The 15,540-nt window shown below is 34.8% G+C and overlaps 1 protein-coding gene across 1 annotated transcript; it reads left to right on the forward strand.

Moving 5' to 3' along the window:
- Positions 1-12,347: 12,347 nt before the first annotated feature.
- On the forward strand, positions 12,348-15,251 carry LOC120636204 (catalase). The gene is made up of 2 exons (XM_039907565.1): positions 12,348-12,591; positions 13,606-15,251. Exons 1-2 carry the CDS (start codon positions 12,535-12,537, stop codon positions 15,070-15,072), a joined length of 1,524 nt encoding a protein of 507 aa, XP_039763499.1. The 5' UTR covers positions 12,348-12,534; the 3' UTR covers positions 15,073-15,251.
- The last annotated feature ends 289 nt before the right edge of the window (positions 15,252-15,540 follow it).

A 15,540-nucleotide genomic window follows, 5' to 3' on the forward strand; every position in this document is an offset into this window, starting at 1 on the left:
TATTAATCAAACCATTGACTTTCTTTATCCATACAGCACTATTTTTTTTTAAAAAGAGTTACTTATATATATATATATATATATATGGTGAGGAGACATTGAGTAAGATCTCTTAATAACACGTTGCAAAAACCAATGAAATCAATGTTTTCCTGCATTAATACGTACATTAAGCTAACAGCGCTCGCAAGTGTTCGTATTAATAGCATTGTTGGTGGTCGTGGCCTCCTAAAACTCTACTAGAGCGTGTTTATAACTCAAAGTATTTAGGTATATTATTAGATAGTACGCCACATATAGAATAACTCATTACGTAGGTCTGGATTTTAAAAATGGAGTGCTAGATATATATACTTGCCGTTGTGGTGCTAGGGGTTGTTACCCTTATGTTGATTATTAAGCTTATACTACTCGATAGCTCAGATCAGATGGCAGTGTAGCTAATCAAAAAACTATGAAGTGTTAATCTACTTACAAGGTTTCACAGTAAACTGAACATATTGGCGACGTGTTCGCAATCGTTACAGCCGTCATTATTAAGAGTGTTTCCATAATTAACGTGTTCGTGAGGAATTAGGAACGCAGCTCCGTAAGTTCATTAGTATCATTTGCACGCTTTGATTTCTCTGATCCGTTACAATTAGGGCTGCCAGATACATCATTAGCATTTTTGAATATTTAATGGTCTATCTAAAAAAATAATCTAAGCCAGCGTAACTATCAGCTATTCCCCCTTATTATTTTTTTAATCATTTAATAAGCCAGAAAAAAATTAAAACGAAAAAGTAACGAACAAAGCAATCTATTCTATTTAATATTTAGGTTTTTAGTACTGATTTTATACATTTACTCAATTTCATGGACTTCAAAAACCGAAGGAAGTTTTAATGCACCTTGATGCAGCCCTTTACGTACCTTAACTTTTTCAAATAAGACGCGGGATTGCACACAAAATGAAAAATTACTGGAAAGGCATACTTCTAGGGTTTTGTTTGCGATTTTCTAACCATCTTGCAACGTGATAATCAGAATTCTGTGACGAGGAGGATGATGTGCAGGTTCTCGTCTAAGATAAGTTGCCTATTCTGCGCGAGTCGGTCTCCCACTTGACCAATTGATTTCAACAAAAATGATTCGTTGAATTAAACGATGAAATTTTATTTTAAAACATACAGCGCCATCTAACTTAATTACTTAACTTAACCTAACCATTTCGTAACGCAGAGTTTGATGCAGAATGGTGTAGCTATGTTATGACTTATAAGTAAACTAGATGGCGCTGTTCCTAAAGTCTAAAAGTTACATTCCTTTAAAACTAGAACAATAAATTAGACGGACATCCGTCTAATTTATTGTTGTTTATTTCGTTATCGTAGCTTGTAGTCAAAACAGGTTGTAAGATTTAGACATATATAAATATATTATATTATACTAACTGGGAAATTTCCGGTTTCGAAACACTGTTTTGCATAGGAAGATGGTACTTACCCACTAACTTGTTGGAATTTTATTATTTTGGTAAAAGTATCGACCAACAACTGATAAAAAAAATTGTATTATTAATTGCTCGATAAGATAAATGCATATCTTGCTGTCCGTTCTATGGCTGGGTGTTGATACATTCGAAAAACAAATAAGACTTTAGTGTTTAATTTTATGAACAAAACTATAAAAAATTATGTCTATCTACCAGAGAATCTATAACTGAAAGATAAGTATCAAAATATAAATTGTACACGATTGCCGAGGTATACCTACCTACCTTAAAGCAATGTGCGTAATTTCAGATTTTTATGTATCTTACGTTGAATAACATGGACCATGGGATTTTTGGAATAAACAGAAACACTCCTCCTGTTATCTTCTAGCTGTGGAAGTGCTAGCATAATCGACTCAGACATTCTAAAGATTAGTCCGGACAGATAAACAGATTGTCAACAATGTTAAAAACGTTTGTTGCTGTTATGCTGCTCTCAAATAATCATGAGCCAGTGTACAGATGCAAAAGATTAATGAATTAGGTACATTAGGTACGACAATGATTTTTTTTTTTTCTAAATATATACTACGACAATACACACATCGCCATCTAGCCCCAAAGTAAGCGTAGCTTGTGTTATGGGTACTAAGATGAATATTTTTACGAATAACATACATAAATAGTAATAATATACAGATAAACACCTAAACACTGAAAAACATTTATGTTCATCACACAAATATGTTCCACTCGTGGGAAACGAACCCACGGCCATGGACTCAGAAAGCAGGGTTGCTGCCCACTGCGCCAGTAGGCCGTCAATTTCTTTATAAGTCGAATTATTATTATTTTACTTATAAAGAAATACAACAAGAACGAAAAATATAAAGACGGGTTAAAGGTTTCAAGGCGTTATGCCTAAAAAAGCAAACTATAGAGGCATGACTAAAGGCCTCTCCTATCGCTAGGGTTTGCCCATAAACACCAGGCTGGGCTGATCGCAGTAGATGTTAGTAATAGCACACAGGACGTTATAAAGCTAGGCTTATATAGAAACGTAATTTCTACTAAGTATTGTGGCGTGTGAAGTCTACCAATCGACACTTGGCCAGCGTGGTCGACTACAGCCTAAACCCTTATTATTTTGAGAGGAGACCCGTGCGCTGTTGTGGGCCGGTAATGGGTGATCTTGATGATGATGACTGTAAAGTCTTGAAGTTTTTTTTTATGGTTAATAGCATATAATGGCATCGCAGAGTAAAACATGCTTATGTTATATAACCAAATCTTTAAAAACCTCTTCCTACTCAAAGTAACTTTTCCACGTTGGACTTCAATTTAATTCCCTCCTATCTCAGATAGATCTTAACACTTATTAAAAGAAATAGAATCTCAGGATTCATTTTCCTTCATGGGTGTCGCATGGGGCGCAATTTCGGGCCTCTTTCTATATTTGGGGTATATTATGATCAACCACTGCATGCCAACGACACTTGTGACATTTAACTGCTAACAAAGGTCACGCGTGTCGCTGATTTTTAAAACTGATAGAAATAAAGATAATATTGACGATGTTCCTAAGCCGCGCCGTATCGCATGTGCCACACAAGTTTATGTCAATAAATTAATTATGATTGCAAAAAAAAGTTTGCTTAATTTGCGTTATGTTCTAAAAGATTCTAGTATAGGTTATTACTGCAGAGATCGATTTAGGTACTTATATGTTCTAAATTATCATACGGAATATCTTCGTGAAAAAAAATTATAAGTAGGTACTAGGTAGGTAGGTTAGCTTTAATATGTATGGTGGGATTTTGTTACAATGGTACCATACTACCCTCATATTATTGTATACTTTTAACGGATAGCTGCATGTGAATTAATTGTTTTTGGCATGTTGAATTAAGTCTATTTTTTGTGTAGCACGCTCTGACTTACAATCTCAGCAAACCTTATAATGTAATAGCTTAAGTTTTCATGTAAGTGAATACTGTTCTTATGAAAACAATAAAAAATTTCTTAAACCGCAACATCTCAATAATTTATTCAGGATAGGTACCTACTGTAGTCTATTATTAACTTTAGACTTTTTAAACAGATAAAACTAATAAGTATAAACCTCAGTTAAAAAAATAGTTTTTTATAGAACAGAAACAAAAGAAGGATAGTAATGGATCGGAAATTACGGGCGCAGGCCTCTATATAGAATCTAGCCTCAAAATGGTCAAAACGCGACAAATGTATTTTCTGATAATTGAAATTCAATAATTTAATGTAGGTATATAGTAATATTATATTAGATATATATAAAAGCATCACATTTTCTTACCAAAATGTATTTTTTTAAATGGCCTTTTATTCATTGATGAATTATTCGTATTAAAAAAATGTTTTAGTCTATTCTGAACACTGACCTAAATAAAACAGTAGATACAGCCAATCTTTTCGACAGTTCTGTTTTTTAATATCTTTACCCGCAGGAAATGCAAACGTCCATATTAATTACGGGCACATACCAAGGGCGGCACTTTATGGGACATCTTCGTTGCAAGTATTGCTCTGTTTATATGAGATGGTTTTGCACTTACCATCAGGTTTCCAATCTGGTTGGTCCATCAACTAAATTATGACTGTTAAAAAGTATAAAGCATATGAAAGTATATGAAAAAAAAAAATAGCAGAAATAATAGTGCCAAGATAGCGGCATATTAGTGCTGTCAGTGCAAAAAATAGGTACTCCTAGATCTGAGCAAAATCTAAACATTGAACACCTTTCAAGCATTTAATATGACGTACATTAGGTACTATTTTGTTTTTTATAGTCACCTTTCTATTGACTAAATAACCTATGCTAATGCCTACTTAAACATAATATTCATATGTAAATATGTGCAAATAAATACGTTCTCGTCAGTTTTACCGCCAAACAGTTAATTCGCACAAGGTCCATACCTATGCCATCAAGTTAATTTTAATATGTACGCGCTAAGTTCGCTTCACGTTCCTACCTACCTACCTACCACCTGCCTGTAGGTACACGTACAACGCTTGTTTACTTTCCACATCACATTTTCCTGAAAATACCAAAAGGTCTATACCTACACTAGATCTTTGAAAAAAAAAAATTACGTCAATCCGTTCAGCTGGTGCTGCGTGAAAGAAGGACAAACGGACAAACACATTCGCGATTATTATATTATATTATGCCTACCTACAAATACTAAAAATATATCTAATTATTACCTTAGTACCTATAGTATATTTTTTTAATTCATCCAAGCTTATCTCCCTTCTTATTGATGCACGTCGGCCATCTTGAAAAACGCACTGATGCTCATCCAAATAAATATTCCTTGGTTATTAACAAAGGACTGGCTGACGCGTTTATTCTTCGGTATTTAATATACGCAAATGTGTACCTATACGCAAAACTCTAAAAATAAACGTTAAGTAAATTTGAAATTTAACACAAGGTTAAATTTCAAACATACTTCTATGGGAATGGGAAGGAATACCTTCAGATAAAGTCACAGTTAAGAGACAGAAAACTGAAATTTTTTTCTCTCGAAAATATTTTCCTAAATCGTGTAAAAGGACTAGGTACTTTCTAGTCAAACATAATATGGTTAATAATAACATTAAATAAATAGGTAGGTACCTAAAGTCAAGAAAGACTTTAGGTACCTACCGTCTTTCTTGACTTTAGGTACCTACCTACCTTTCTTTCCCGTCATAAAATACAATCTTTTCGTTACTTTTTAGTGTGAAGTTTATTTTTAATTGTTAAGAAAATAATAAAAACAGAAAATCTCTTTTTATTTTGTATATTTTTATTTATTTTGATTTTTATCATATTTTAAGAACATACTTTAGTCCAAAAAAGGTATTCATAAGTTTGTTTACATTTTAGGACAAGTTAAAAGAAATAGAGTGTAGGTACATAGATTATAAATGATTTAAGTTCTTTCTACCTCTTTTTGCAGCAAAACAAGGTTTTATTGATCGCCGCTGTGAAAGTTCCAAAAACAACGTATCTATATATCATGTCACGTAAAATATGCACTGATGGTCTAATTGGGCATTTTGCTATATACCTACGTAAATAATTTGTAAACTTTGTCAATCACAAAAACACGTCCCGAGGACTTACCCTCGTTTTACCTTATTTAAAATACTTTGAATTCAGATACAGAAACTGCTATGTAGCAATAAGGCCACCAAATTGTACTCTCTTGCTCTATGTTTATATCTTTATAACTACTTTTTTCTTTGGTGTACAATAAAAGTGTATTCATTCATTCATACAGACAGACAGATCGAAATTAATAAAAAGAATTACAGTTTTGGCTAAAGTATCGATGAGGTATAGAGTACCCTCGAAAATCTATCTAGAATATCTTCAATGTACAGAATTCGACCCATTACAGTTTTACTATAAGTATAGATAACTCACTAAAGTGTTAAAGAAGGTTAACGATTATAATTTGCGACGGCGTACCGGAACACTAAATCGCTCGGTGGCGCGTATTTGTTCGCTAGGGCCACGGCCTAAGAGAAAGAGTAAATAGAGTCCATCAGACAAAAAGTATAAGTTACTTAACTGATCTTAAAGAAATTCTTTAAAGGAAATTTAATCATTTGCAAAAAGAAAAATTTCATTGTAAACGGCTCAGTCACATAACACAGAGCATTCTTCATTCTTAAAGCTCAGTGACCTTTTAACATGACATAGTTTTTTTAGATTGCACATAAATAAGATTTGTGGTGCAACAATTCTACAGTACATAGGTACCAACGGTGGAGCCGTCGTGTAAATAATAATTTATGAGGTAAATACGTTATTTTAATTAGGAGTTTCCGTTGATGAGTCTCTTTGTTATATTTTTAATGCGCAGAATCTAGAATACGTTTTACTTCTTTAGGTACTTGTGTGATAATTTGTTTTTTTTTTGTATTTTGTTAATTTTTCGGTAAATTTGCGTAGAAACCAATTAGGGTATATAAAATAACTGCCTTACTCCCCAACATGTTAGTTCACTTCCATTTTAGCCTGCATTTCCATTTCTCACTCACCGCCAGGTGAGATTGCTGTCAAGGGCTAGCTTGTAGTGGCATATAAAAATACTGTAGTTCTTACAGGCCCCATTCAAGAGAATCAGGTGCAGCGATTGCTCCGTAATACTCTTTTACAATTGGACCTGGCATCACACATCGCTCGTTCAAATAGAGTGATCCAGTAATTATTGCAAAAATGTGCGGATCGCACCAGTAACGTAATTTGTGCATGTAGCTTGCACGAGTAGCTTGTGCGAGAACTTCAGGCCAGTAGCTTACACCTACCTCAGTGTACGGCTTACGCGAGTGTTCTTGCAAATTTTGGGTATGCATATTGGTCATAAAAGTGCATTCTATTGCAAGTCGATGGATTGCCTTTTGTATGGAGACCTTCTGGATGGATTTTGATAAAATCTCTTTGCTCCAACCATTCTATTCCACCATGTATTCTATACAGTACACACAAATATCGAACCAGATTTAAAACTCTTCAACCAAAAGATACACTACGAATAAACACTTATTTGACGGCCGATTGGCGCAGTTTGCAGCGACCCTGCTTTCTGAGCCCAAGGCCGAGGGTTCGATCCCCACTACTGGAAAATGTTTGTGTGGTGAGCATTCATGTTTTTCAGTGTAAGGGTGGTTATATGTATTTTCTAAGTATTTATGTATATTATATATAATATGTAGTACCCATAACACAAGCTACGCTTACTTTGGAGCTAGATGGCGATGTGTGTATTGTCGTAGTACATTTATTTATTATTATTATAATTACTGTCGTAGTCTAAACTTAGCAATAATGACGACACTCAACAAATCGAATTGCAAATGCTTCAGGAACGTTTAAAAATTATCACACCTTTAGAAATGTAATTACTCGTACGTTTAACGTGCTAATTTGTTTCATATCTAGTTTACTAAATTAAATATGCCTATATGATTTTATGATTTACTGAGTTGTAATAAAAACATATTGTGAAATATGTTATCTTGACCTTTTATTACGCAACTGGATATGCCAATCTGCGTCGTTAAACATCATAGGGTATTTAACAATATCGTGATTTTTTTAAGAAATATTTAGTAGTAGTAATACTACCTCGTTAGTAGTGCTGATAGCCCAGTGGGTAGGACTTCAACTTCACTTTCGGAGGGCTGAGTTCGAATACCAGTGCACCTATAACATTTCTAAGTTGCGTGTATTTTAAGCAATTAAAATAAATCAGGTGAGGGAACACGTGGTGAGGAAACCTGCACGCCTGAGAGTTCTCCATTACGTTCTCAAAGGTGTGTGGAGTCCGCCAAGCGCACTTTCGGTTCGGGCTAAGAATTGTTAGGTTACTAAGTTTCTCTGTGAAGAACTGACTGTTGGCGACATTCACCACAGTGCCTCGGAAATAGAATGCCTTTTATAGAACCATGTACCTAGATAATATGCTAATATTTTGGGGATGTTAAAGCACGCAGACGAATTCACGAGCGAATGCTGCTGGTGGTGTCCTATTCGTTATAGAAACAGTGGCGTAAGTTTAAAGAAGATACAATCGAGCTTCTCCGTTTTGTTGGATATAGGTAGTTTAGCATGTATATGTTTACAGCCGGCGATAGACGATAAGTAGTAGGTATGTCTTTTAGCCCCCGCCCGTCTCGCAAACTTGAAACTGTGGTTAGTATATATATTTACCTTCATATAGATACAATAAACCGCAGAAATACGTAATACCTATTATGTGACAGAAGGCACAAAACGTTACATGTTAAGACTGGTCCAGTCTCAGATGCCTAACTTGGTACTTCCTACATAGAGAGTGTGTACTTATCTTCTATCTTAGATATAAAATACAATAATAGTACTTAAGGTAGGTATAACTGTATCGTAGTACATCGTTTATAGCGTTGCGCTGTGCTTCAACTTTGGTGCGCTGCCGTACTTCTGTTTACGTTTTTATATGTAAACATCTTGATAGCACAGATATGTTTAAAAAATATGTACCTATGTATTTAACTACTTAATAATTAGGTATACCTAGTATGATGCATTTTAATTGAGTGAACTTAACAATAAATGAAGGCTGGTAAGTTATATATCTACCATAATATCTTAAAGTTAAAGACACATCTCGTAACGTAGGGTGACCTTACTCATTTCTCATAGCACTGTTGGCGCTGAAATAGCTATATTCCTCTATAACCTACCTACTTACTAATAGGTCTGATAATATTAAAACTTGATATGAAAGAATCTAAAATTGAGAAATTGAGTGCATTTTGTTAACTAAATCGGAAGATTCTCATCAGCTCTTCACCAAATTTGTATAGTATCAACTTAAATCATACAGAACCTTTTAAATATAAGAGAACCGTCAAAATCGGATGTCATAAGGCGGAAATGTCCAGAAGCCCCTTTGTACCCTCTTTGTAGGAAATATCTACCTACTTAATCCTGGGATCAAACATACCAGATGAGAAATAAACAAATAAATATACTACGACACTACACACATCGCCAGCAAACCCCAAAGTAAGCGTAGATTGTGTCATGGGTACTAAGATGACTGAAAATATTTTAATCAATAATACCTATACATAAATACTTATAATATTCAGATAATCACCCAGACACTGAAAAACATTCATGTTCATCACACAAACATTTTCCAGTTGTGGGAATCGAACCCACGGCCTTGAACTCAGAAAGCTGCCCACTGCGCCAATCGGCCAAACCAAACAAAGGAAATCTACAAACTCAAAGGCAAAACCAGTAAAGTACCAAGTTGGGTCCAGATCGTTTGTAAAATGCGACCTCAGTAATCTCTGAGGACCTATCTATGTCACACCGTTGGAGTACAAACAAACTGACAGAAAAGAGCTAACGCTGACGGACTTTTTCCTTTTTGAGAATTTTCTCCATAATGATCTAAGCCCAAAATAATAATCTAGATCCAAGAGCAAAAAATGAAGAGGTAATAGGTAGATACAAGTGAAAATTGAACCTAGGTATTTTAGGTAGATATGCAAACAATTCACATTGTTATAAATCAAGGGATTATAATGATAAGATAATATTATCATGATAGCTTATACCTATCTATGCCCCACAGGTTTGGGTGCTCTCAATGCTGCCAAAGATCATAAGCACAAATGCATAAAAATAATCATATCATTATGCCGACTAGGTTAACTTAATACGTTCCCAATGACGTCTATTGCCACAATTATCATTAGTTAGGTAATTAGGTATTTAGGTACCTAGCTAAACGAAAAGTTGATCAATCAATGTCTAAGACTTGTGTCTTGCGAATACTCGCATGTTGAAGAGGCGATTGCTAATAGGTTTGGCGAGTGCAATTATTAATGTTTTAATAGCTAAATTTCTACTGCTTAAAAATATTTTTTTTCCCGAACCTGGAGTGTTAAAGTGTTCTCCCGGTACTTCACCACCAGCAGCTTTATTGCGACGAGAACATTTGCTTACGAATCATATACCATAATCGAATCGCAACCCGTGTACCTAATACTTATTATTGTGTAGTTCCAGGTACGGTGGTCATCCGTGGTCTTCATACCTAATAATGTATGCTGAAATGTGAATTGAAAAAAGCTTTTTACTAGAGATAAAATGCGAATCGATACTGATAAATGCGATTCAGGCCTATTTACACATTTTTTGCGCACGCTACTCGATGTTTTGTAGGCACATATATACTGGTGTCATATTATTTAATGCACGATATTTATCAAGTTTTGTTAGATACCTACTTATGATGTCTCTTAAGTGAAGCTACTAGCTGTATTTAAACACTGATAAGTGTTAAAATATCTGTTATGGAAACTGGAACACCTAATTGTCTCGTATATTTACTAAGCAACCTTTCCGTAATAGGTGCCTTGACCCTACCAATGATCCCCATACAAATTAACTAGGTGATTCTTTTAATGAAAATAAGTAATTGGTACCTAAGTCATACAATTAATATAGTAGCTATTTATATGTTTATTATACCGCGTTCTAGAAATAATTATTTTTTACTACTAGTAGCAAATGCGTTCTTCGTCCGCGTTTATCTGGGTGTTTCAGAAATCCCGAGGGAACCATTGGTTTTCTTGGTATAAAATGTTGCGTATGTTATTCTCTCTATTAAATCTATGCCAAAAATCAAGTTGATTGGTTGCTTAATTAGGGCGTGAAGTATATAGACAAACCAAAAAAAACACACTTTTGCATTTATAATATTAGATTCTACCACCTACCTAGCTGTTGCTGATTATTGGGGTAGATCGCGATACTACACTGTCGGGACGTTATACTTGTAAACTCTATATTCTTTATACATATGCTATGACCTTAATAAAGAGTCATCAAGCCTATCAAACTCATTATGAACACTGAATGTTGTATAAGTACTTTAAACGATAGTAACATATTGAATCAATGCCTTAAACTGTCGATTAGATAATAGGTACACGTACTCTTGTACTCGTAACTTAGTTGTGTATGTTATCTTTCCCCCTAGAAACTTAACCAGTCCCTGATTCTATATTATATTTTACTTACAATACTCAAATCCACTTATTGATTATTTAACTTATGTAAGTCAAATATTTTATAAGTGGATAATGAAATGTTATAATAACTTAGGGGTAACATTATCTTGTCTCTTACACCTCTTGAATACCTACACCTACCTGAAGATTTTATTTTATTTTATAGTACCTAATAATACCTAATAATTGACCGACCCAGCCGATCATCCTACACTATAGTCTGTTCAATTTCAGTGTCGGTACATCGACAGGAGTGTGATGACTTTGTGTGTGTCGCTTAACATCTACAATACAAGTTGATGGCCTCAAGTAGAAGCCTCATGAGCCTATAATTACACCTGCCACCACGGCCTTTAGTCCGGAATACTATTACTACTGCTGGGCGGCAGAATCAAACATGGTGGTAGTACTTCCTCGGACGAGTGCCGACAATAACCTTTAAAATAACATTATCGATATACCTACCTAATTCAGTCTATTTATTGTAAAACAAAACCTAGGGAATGGGAGCCTGGGAATCTACATTAATATTCTAGGCGTACCTATGAGTCATCGGCCGGCATTATGTGCTTTCCATATATATATATATATATATACATATATACGTCCATGGATAAAACGTCATATAACATATAACGTTTCGTCGGTATGTCCAAAGAAAATCCAGGAACTGTACTACGTCCCAGTATATTATACTATGAAATTATATGAAGTCCATGGCACTAGCCGCACTACCTAACCGCAAAAATTATTATTATATATTGTTACTAGATAAATATACAGAACCACGCCTTAGAGTTCGATCATTGAGGTCAACTGTCAAATTTCTTATTTATTTTAGTTTTACGGCTCGGGAATCTGACTTTTTTAAGACTTCAACAATCTTGACAAAAGGTTTAAACTAGGTATCTTAGTTTAAATCCTTTTTGGGCGAAGTGCACCAAAAATGACATTAAAAATTAAAATCAGCATCTTATCACATTCATTTATTTAAGTACAATGTACATTGTGCTGATCATTGATTTAATATGTTACTATCGGTGCTGATAATGCATTGTGCTTTGTACTTAGGTACAATTTACAAATGATATTAAGATATTGATTTTGAATTTATTTTAAATTCCTGGTTTCAATGGGTACGTACTAGGTAGTCGACCTAGGCATCATTGTCAATTGTTTTCATTAACGTTAATAATTGTGTTCCTTAAATCCCACTAAAGTTTCGCCTTTTACTATATAAATTAGTTCGTGTATAGTCGTAATTATTAATTCACTTTAATGTGTGCGATTCCAAGCAATCTACGACGGTTCGCAAAGAACTAAGTTGTTTATCGCAACCGATTCTATATATAGGGGTAGACCGAGCGGTTTGCAGTTATTGTGAAACGGTGTGCCACGCCGTATAGATAGTTCAGTGCCTTTGTACAGCAGGCACGAAATAAAACAAAATGGCTTCAAGAGACCCCGCGACTGACCAACTTGTCAACTTTAAGAAATTAGTTAAGGTAAGATATGGCATATACTTTGTTTAATTAATCTGCCCACTATCCCTGTTCCTATAGTAGTTTTCCATGGAACCAATTAACTAGTTTGTAACACATTCAGAGTCCAGTCATCATTCAATACATATCTCATTAATATTCATTAAAAATAATTCTAAATATGTATACAGCTTTTGCACTATCATCGTGAAATGAACTATGTACTATTCACTACCTGTATTTATTCTGAATTCTAATATAGGCCCCTGATATAGTTTGTTTAGCAATATTGTTGATTGTTACGGGTGTGCATTTATTATATGTAATATGCTGGATTGACCTTTGGCTTTCTATATCAAAGTACAGATGTTGATAACAAAATGAACCATTGTTAATTTCCTAAATAGAATAAGAGGTAATATATTAGAAATAACTTATTTTGTGGCTATTGGCTCAATGGAAATAAGATTAAATGGAAGGTTGCAATGTTTGTAATCATTTAATATACTTAGTTAATTATTGTGTTTAATAAGATTGATACTATTATATATTGCTCAAACTTCCGGAATGCCCATGTACAGCTTACTACTTGCATACAAAATATGTTCATTTTATATATTTATATGTTATATTTTATTTTTAATTATTGAGAAATTTCTGGAACCCGGTTTGTAAGATACAATATTCTGCTTAGCGAATAAATTTTATCATTGACTTGCTACATAAAGTTTTCCTCAAGGTGGTTTTTGTGTCTATTTTAAGTAAATTGTCTAACATTTACAAATACAAATTTTGAAAGCAATGGACATATTTTGTGAGATTATATTATTGCCTATTTATATACATCTGTTTAGAGCTAGAGGATTTGTTTGTTTGTTTGAATGCAATAAATCTGGTCAGTCCAAAAGAAATTATTAAGTGTTTGGTAGCCGATTTAATAAGTATACTGCAAGGCACAGCTGTTAAATGATTTTAAGACATGTGTAGTGGTTCTTCTGTGTATTTTAAAATATTGATTGAGCTTTTTTAACATTTCAGGACTCACCTGGATACATCACCACCAAATATGGTGCACCGGTTGGAGTGAAGACTGCAATCCAAACTGTTGGAAAGAATGGACCAGTTCTACTACAAGATGTTGAATTTTTGGATGAGATTTCATCATTTGATAGAGAACGTATACCAGAAAGAGTTGTACATGCTAAAGGAGCAGGTGCCTTTGGCTATTTTAAGGTTACTCATGATATCACCAAGTACTCTGCAGCAAAGCTCTTTGAGACTATTGGCAAAGAAACACCAATTGCTGTTAGATTCTCAACTGTGGGAGGTGAAAGTGGTTCAGCTGACACTGTCCGTGATCCTAGAGGATTTGCAGTCAAGTTCTATACTGATGATGGAATATGGGACTTAGTTGGTAACAACACACCTATCTTCTTTATCAGGGACCCCACACTCTTCCCAAGCTTCATTCATACTCAGAAGAGAAACCCAGCCACCCATTTAAAAGATCCTGACATGTTCTGGGACTTCATGACCTTGAGACCTGAGACCATGCATCAGTTAGTATATTTGTTTGGTGATAGAGGCATCCCTGATGGCTACAGATTCATGAACGGTTATGGGTCTCACACATATAAACTTATCAATGCCCAAGGAGTAGCACACTGGGTCAAATTCCACTACAAGACTGACCAGGGTATTAAAAATTTGCCTGTGGATAAGGCAGCTGAGCTTGCTTCAACAGATCCCGATTACTCTATCAGAGATCTATATAATGCTATAGGAAAAGGTGAATTTCCATCATGGACCCTTTATATCCAAGTAATGACAATGGCCCAAGCTGAGGGTTGCAAGTTTAATCCATTTGACTTAACAAAGATTTGGCCCCATAGTGAGTATCCTCTTATACCGGTTGGAAAGCTAGTACTGAATAGAAATCCCAAAAACTATTTTGCAGAGGTTGAACAGATAGCCTTCAGCCCATCTAATTTGGTACCTGGAATTGAACCATCACCAGACAAGATGTTGCAAGGACGTCTATTTGCATACAGTGACACCCACCGCCACCGTCTTGGTGCTAATTATCTTCAGATACCTGTGAACTGTCCATTCCGTGTAACGGTTTCCAATTATCAGCGTGATGGGCCACAAGCCATGAGCAACCAAAATGAAGCTCCAAACTATTTCCCCAATTCATTCTCTGGGCCGCAAGAGTGCCCACGAGCCCACCGTCTACAGACAAGATACAACGTGAGCGGTGATGTTGATAAATATGACAGTGGCCAGAGTGAAGACAACTTCTCACAGGCTACAGCTTTATACAAACAAGTATTTAGCGATGCTGAAAAACAACGCACTGTTACAAACCTCGTCGGAAATTTGAAGGATGCTGCTGGTTTTATTCAAGAGCGTGCCGTTAAGCTTTTGACACAAGTCCATCCAGATCTTGGCAGCAAGGTGTCCGCTGGCCTTGCTCCATTCAAAAAGTACCACGCTAACTTGTAGATCGTTATTTAAGACTGATATGGGTACTCTAAGCTAGTTTAGTAGACAATTTGTTGTTGCTATACAATTTTGACAATTATTTTGTATTCTACTTATTTGGGATATTTTGAACAAAATGGCCTTTGCTAGAGCATATTATTTTATTTCATATTGTTGTATACATTTTTTAATATATCATAGTTATCAATAAAGTTTTTATTATTATTGTGTATTTTTCATTAAAAAAAAAATAAGAAGAATTTAATCTGTAAAAATCATCAAACTCAGAATGGAAACACTTTTAATTAATATAGGAGGATCTATATAATAATTTAGGGACAGTTTATTTGAAAGATGTGTGGCAGCAGCAGAAGAAATAGCCAATTGCCCCATGAATCACTAAATGGATAGGACCCAGTGGCGTGCACTCCAAACATGTACGAAAGCACTGCATACCCTAACATTGATATATAACTCGAATAGGAGAAC

Source organism: Pararge aegeria, chromosome Z (assembly GCF_905163445.1).
Source record: "Pararge aegeria chromosome Z, ilParAegt1.1, whole genome shotgun sequence".
NCBI lineage: Eukaryota > Metazoa > Arthropoda > Insecta > Lepidoptera > Nymphalidae > Pararge > Pararge aegeria.

Coding starts and splice junctions, on each gene's coding strand:
- LOC120636204 (XM_039907565.1), top strand. CDS start 12,535: ATGGCTTCAAGAGACCCCGCGACTGACCAACTTGTCAACTTTAAGAAA. Junction 12,592..13,605: donor ACTTTAAGAAATTAGTTAAG/GTAAGATATGGC, acceptor TTAACATTTCAG/GACTCACCTGGATACATCAC.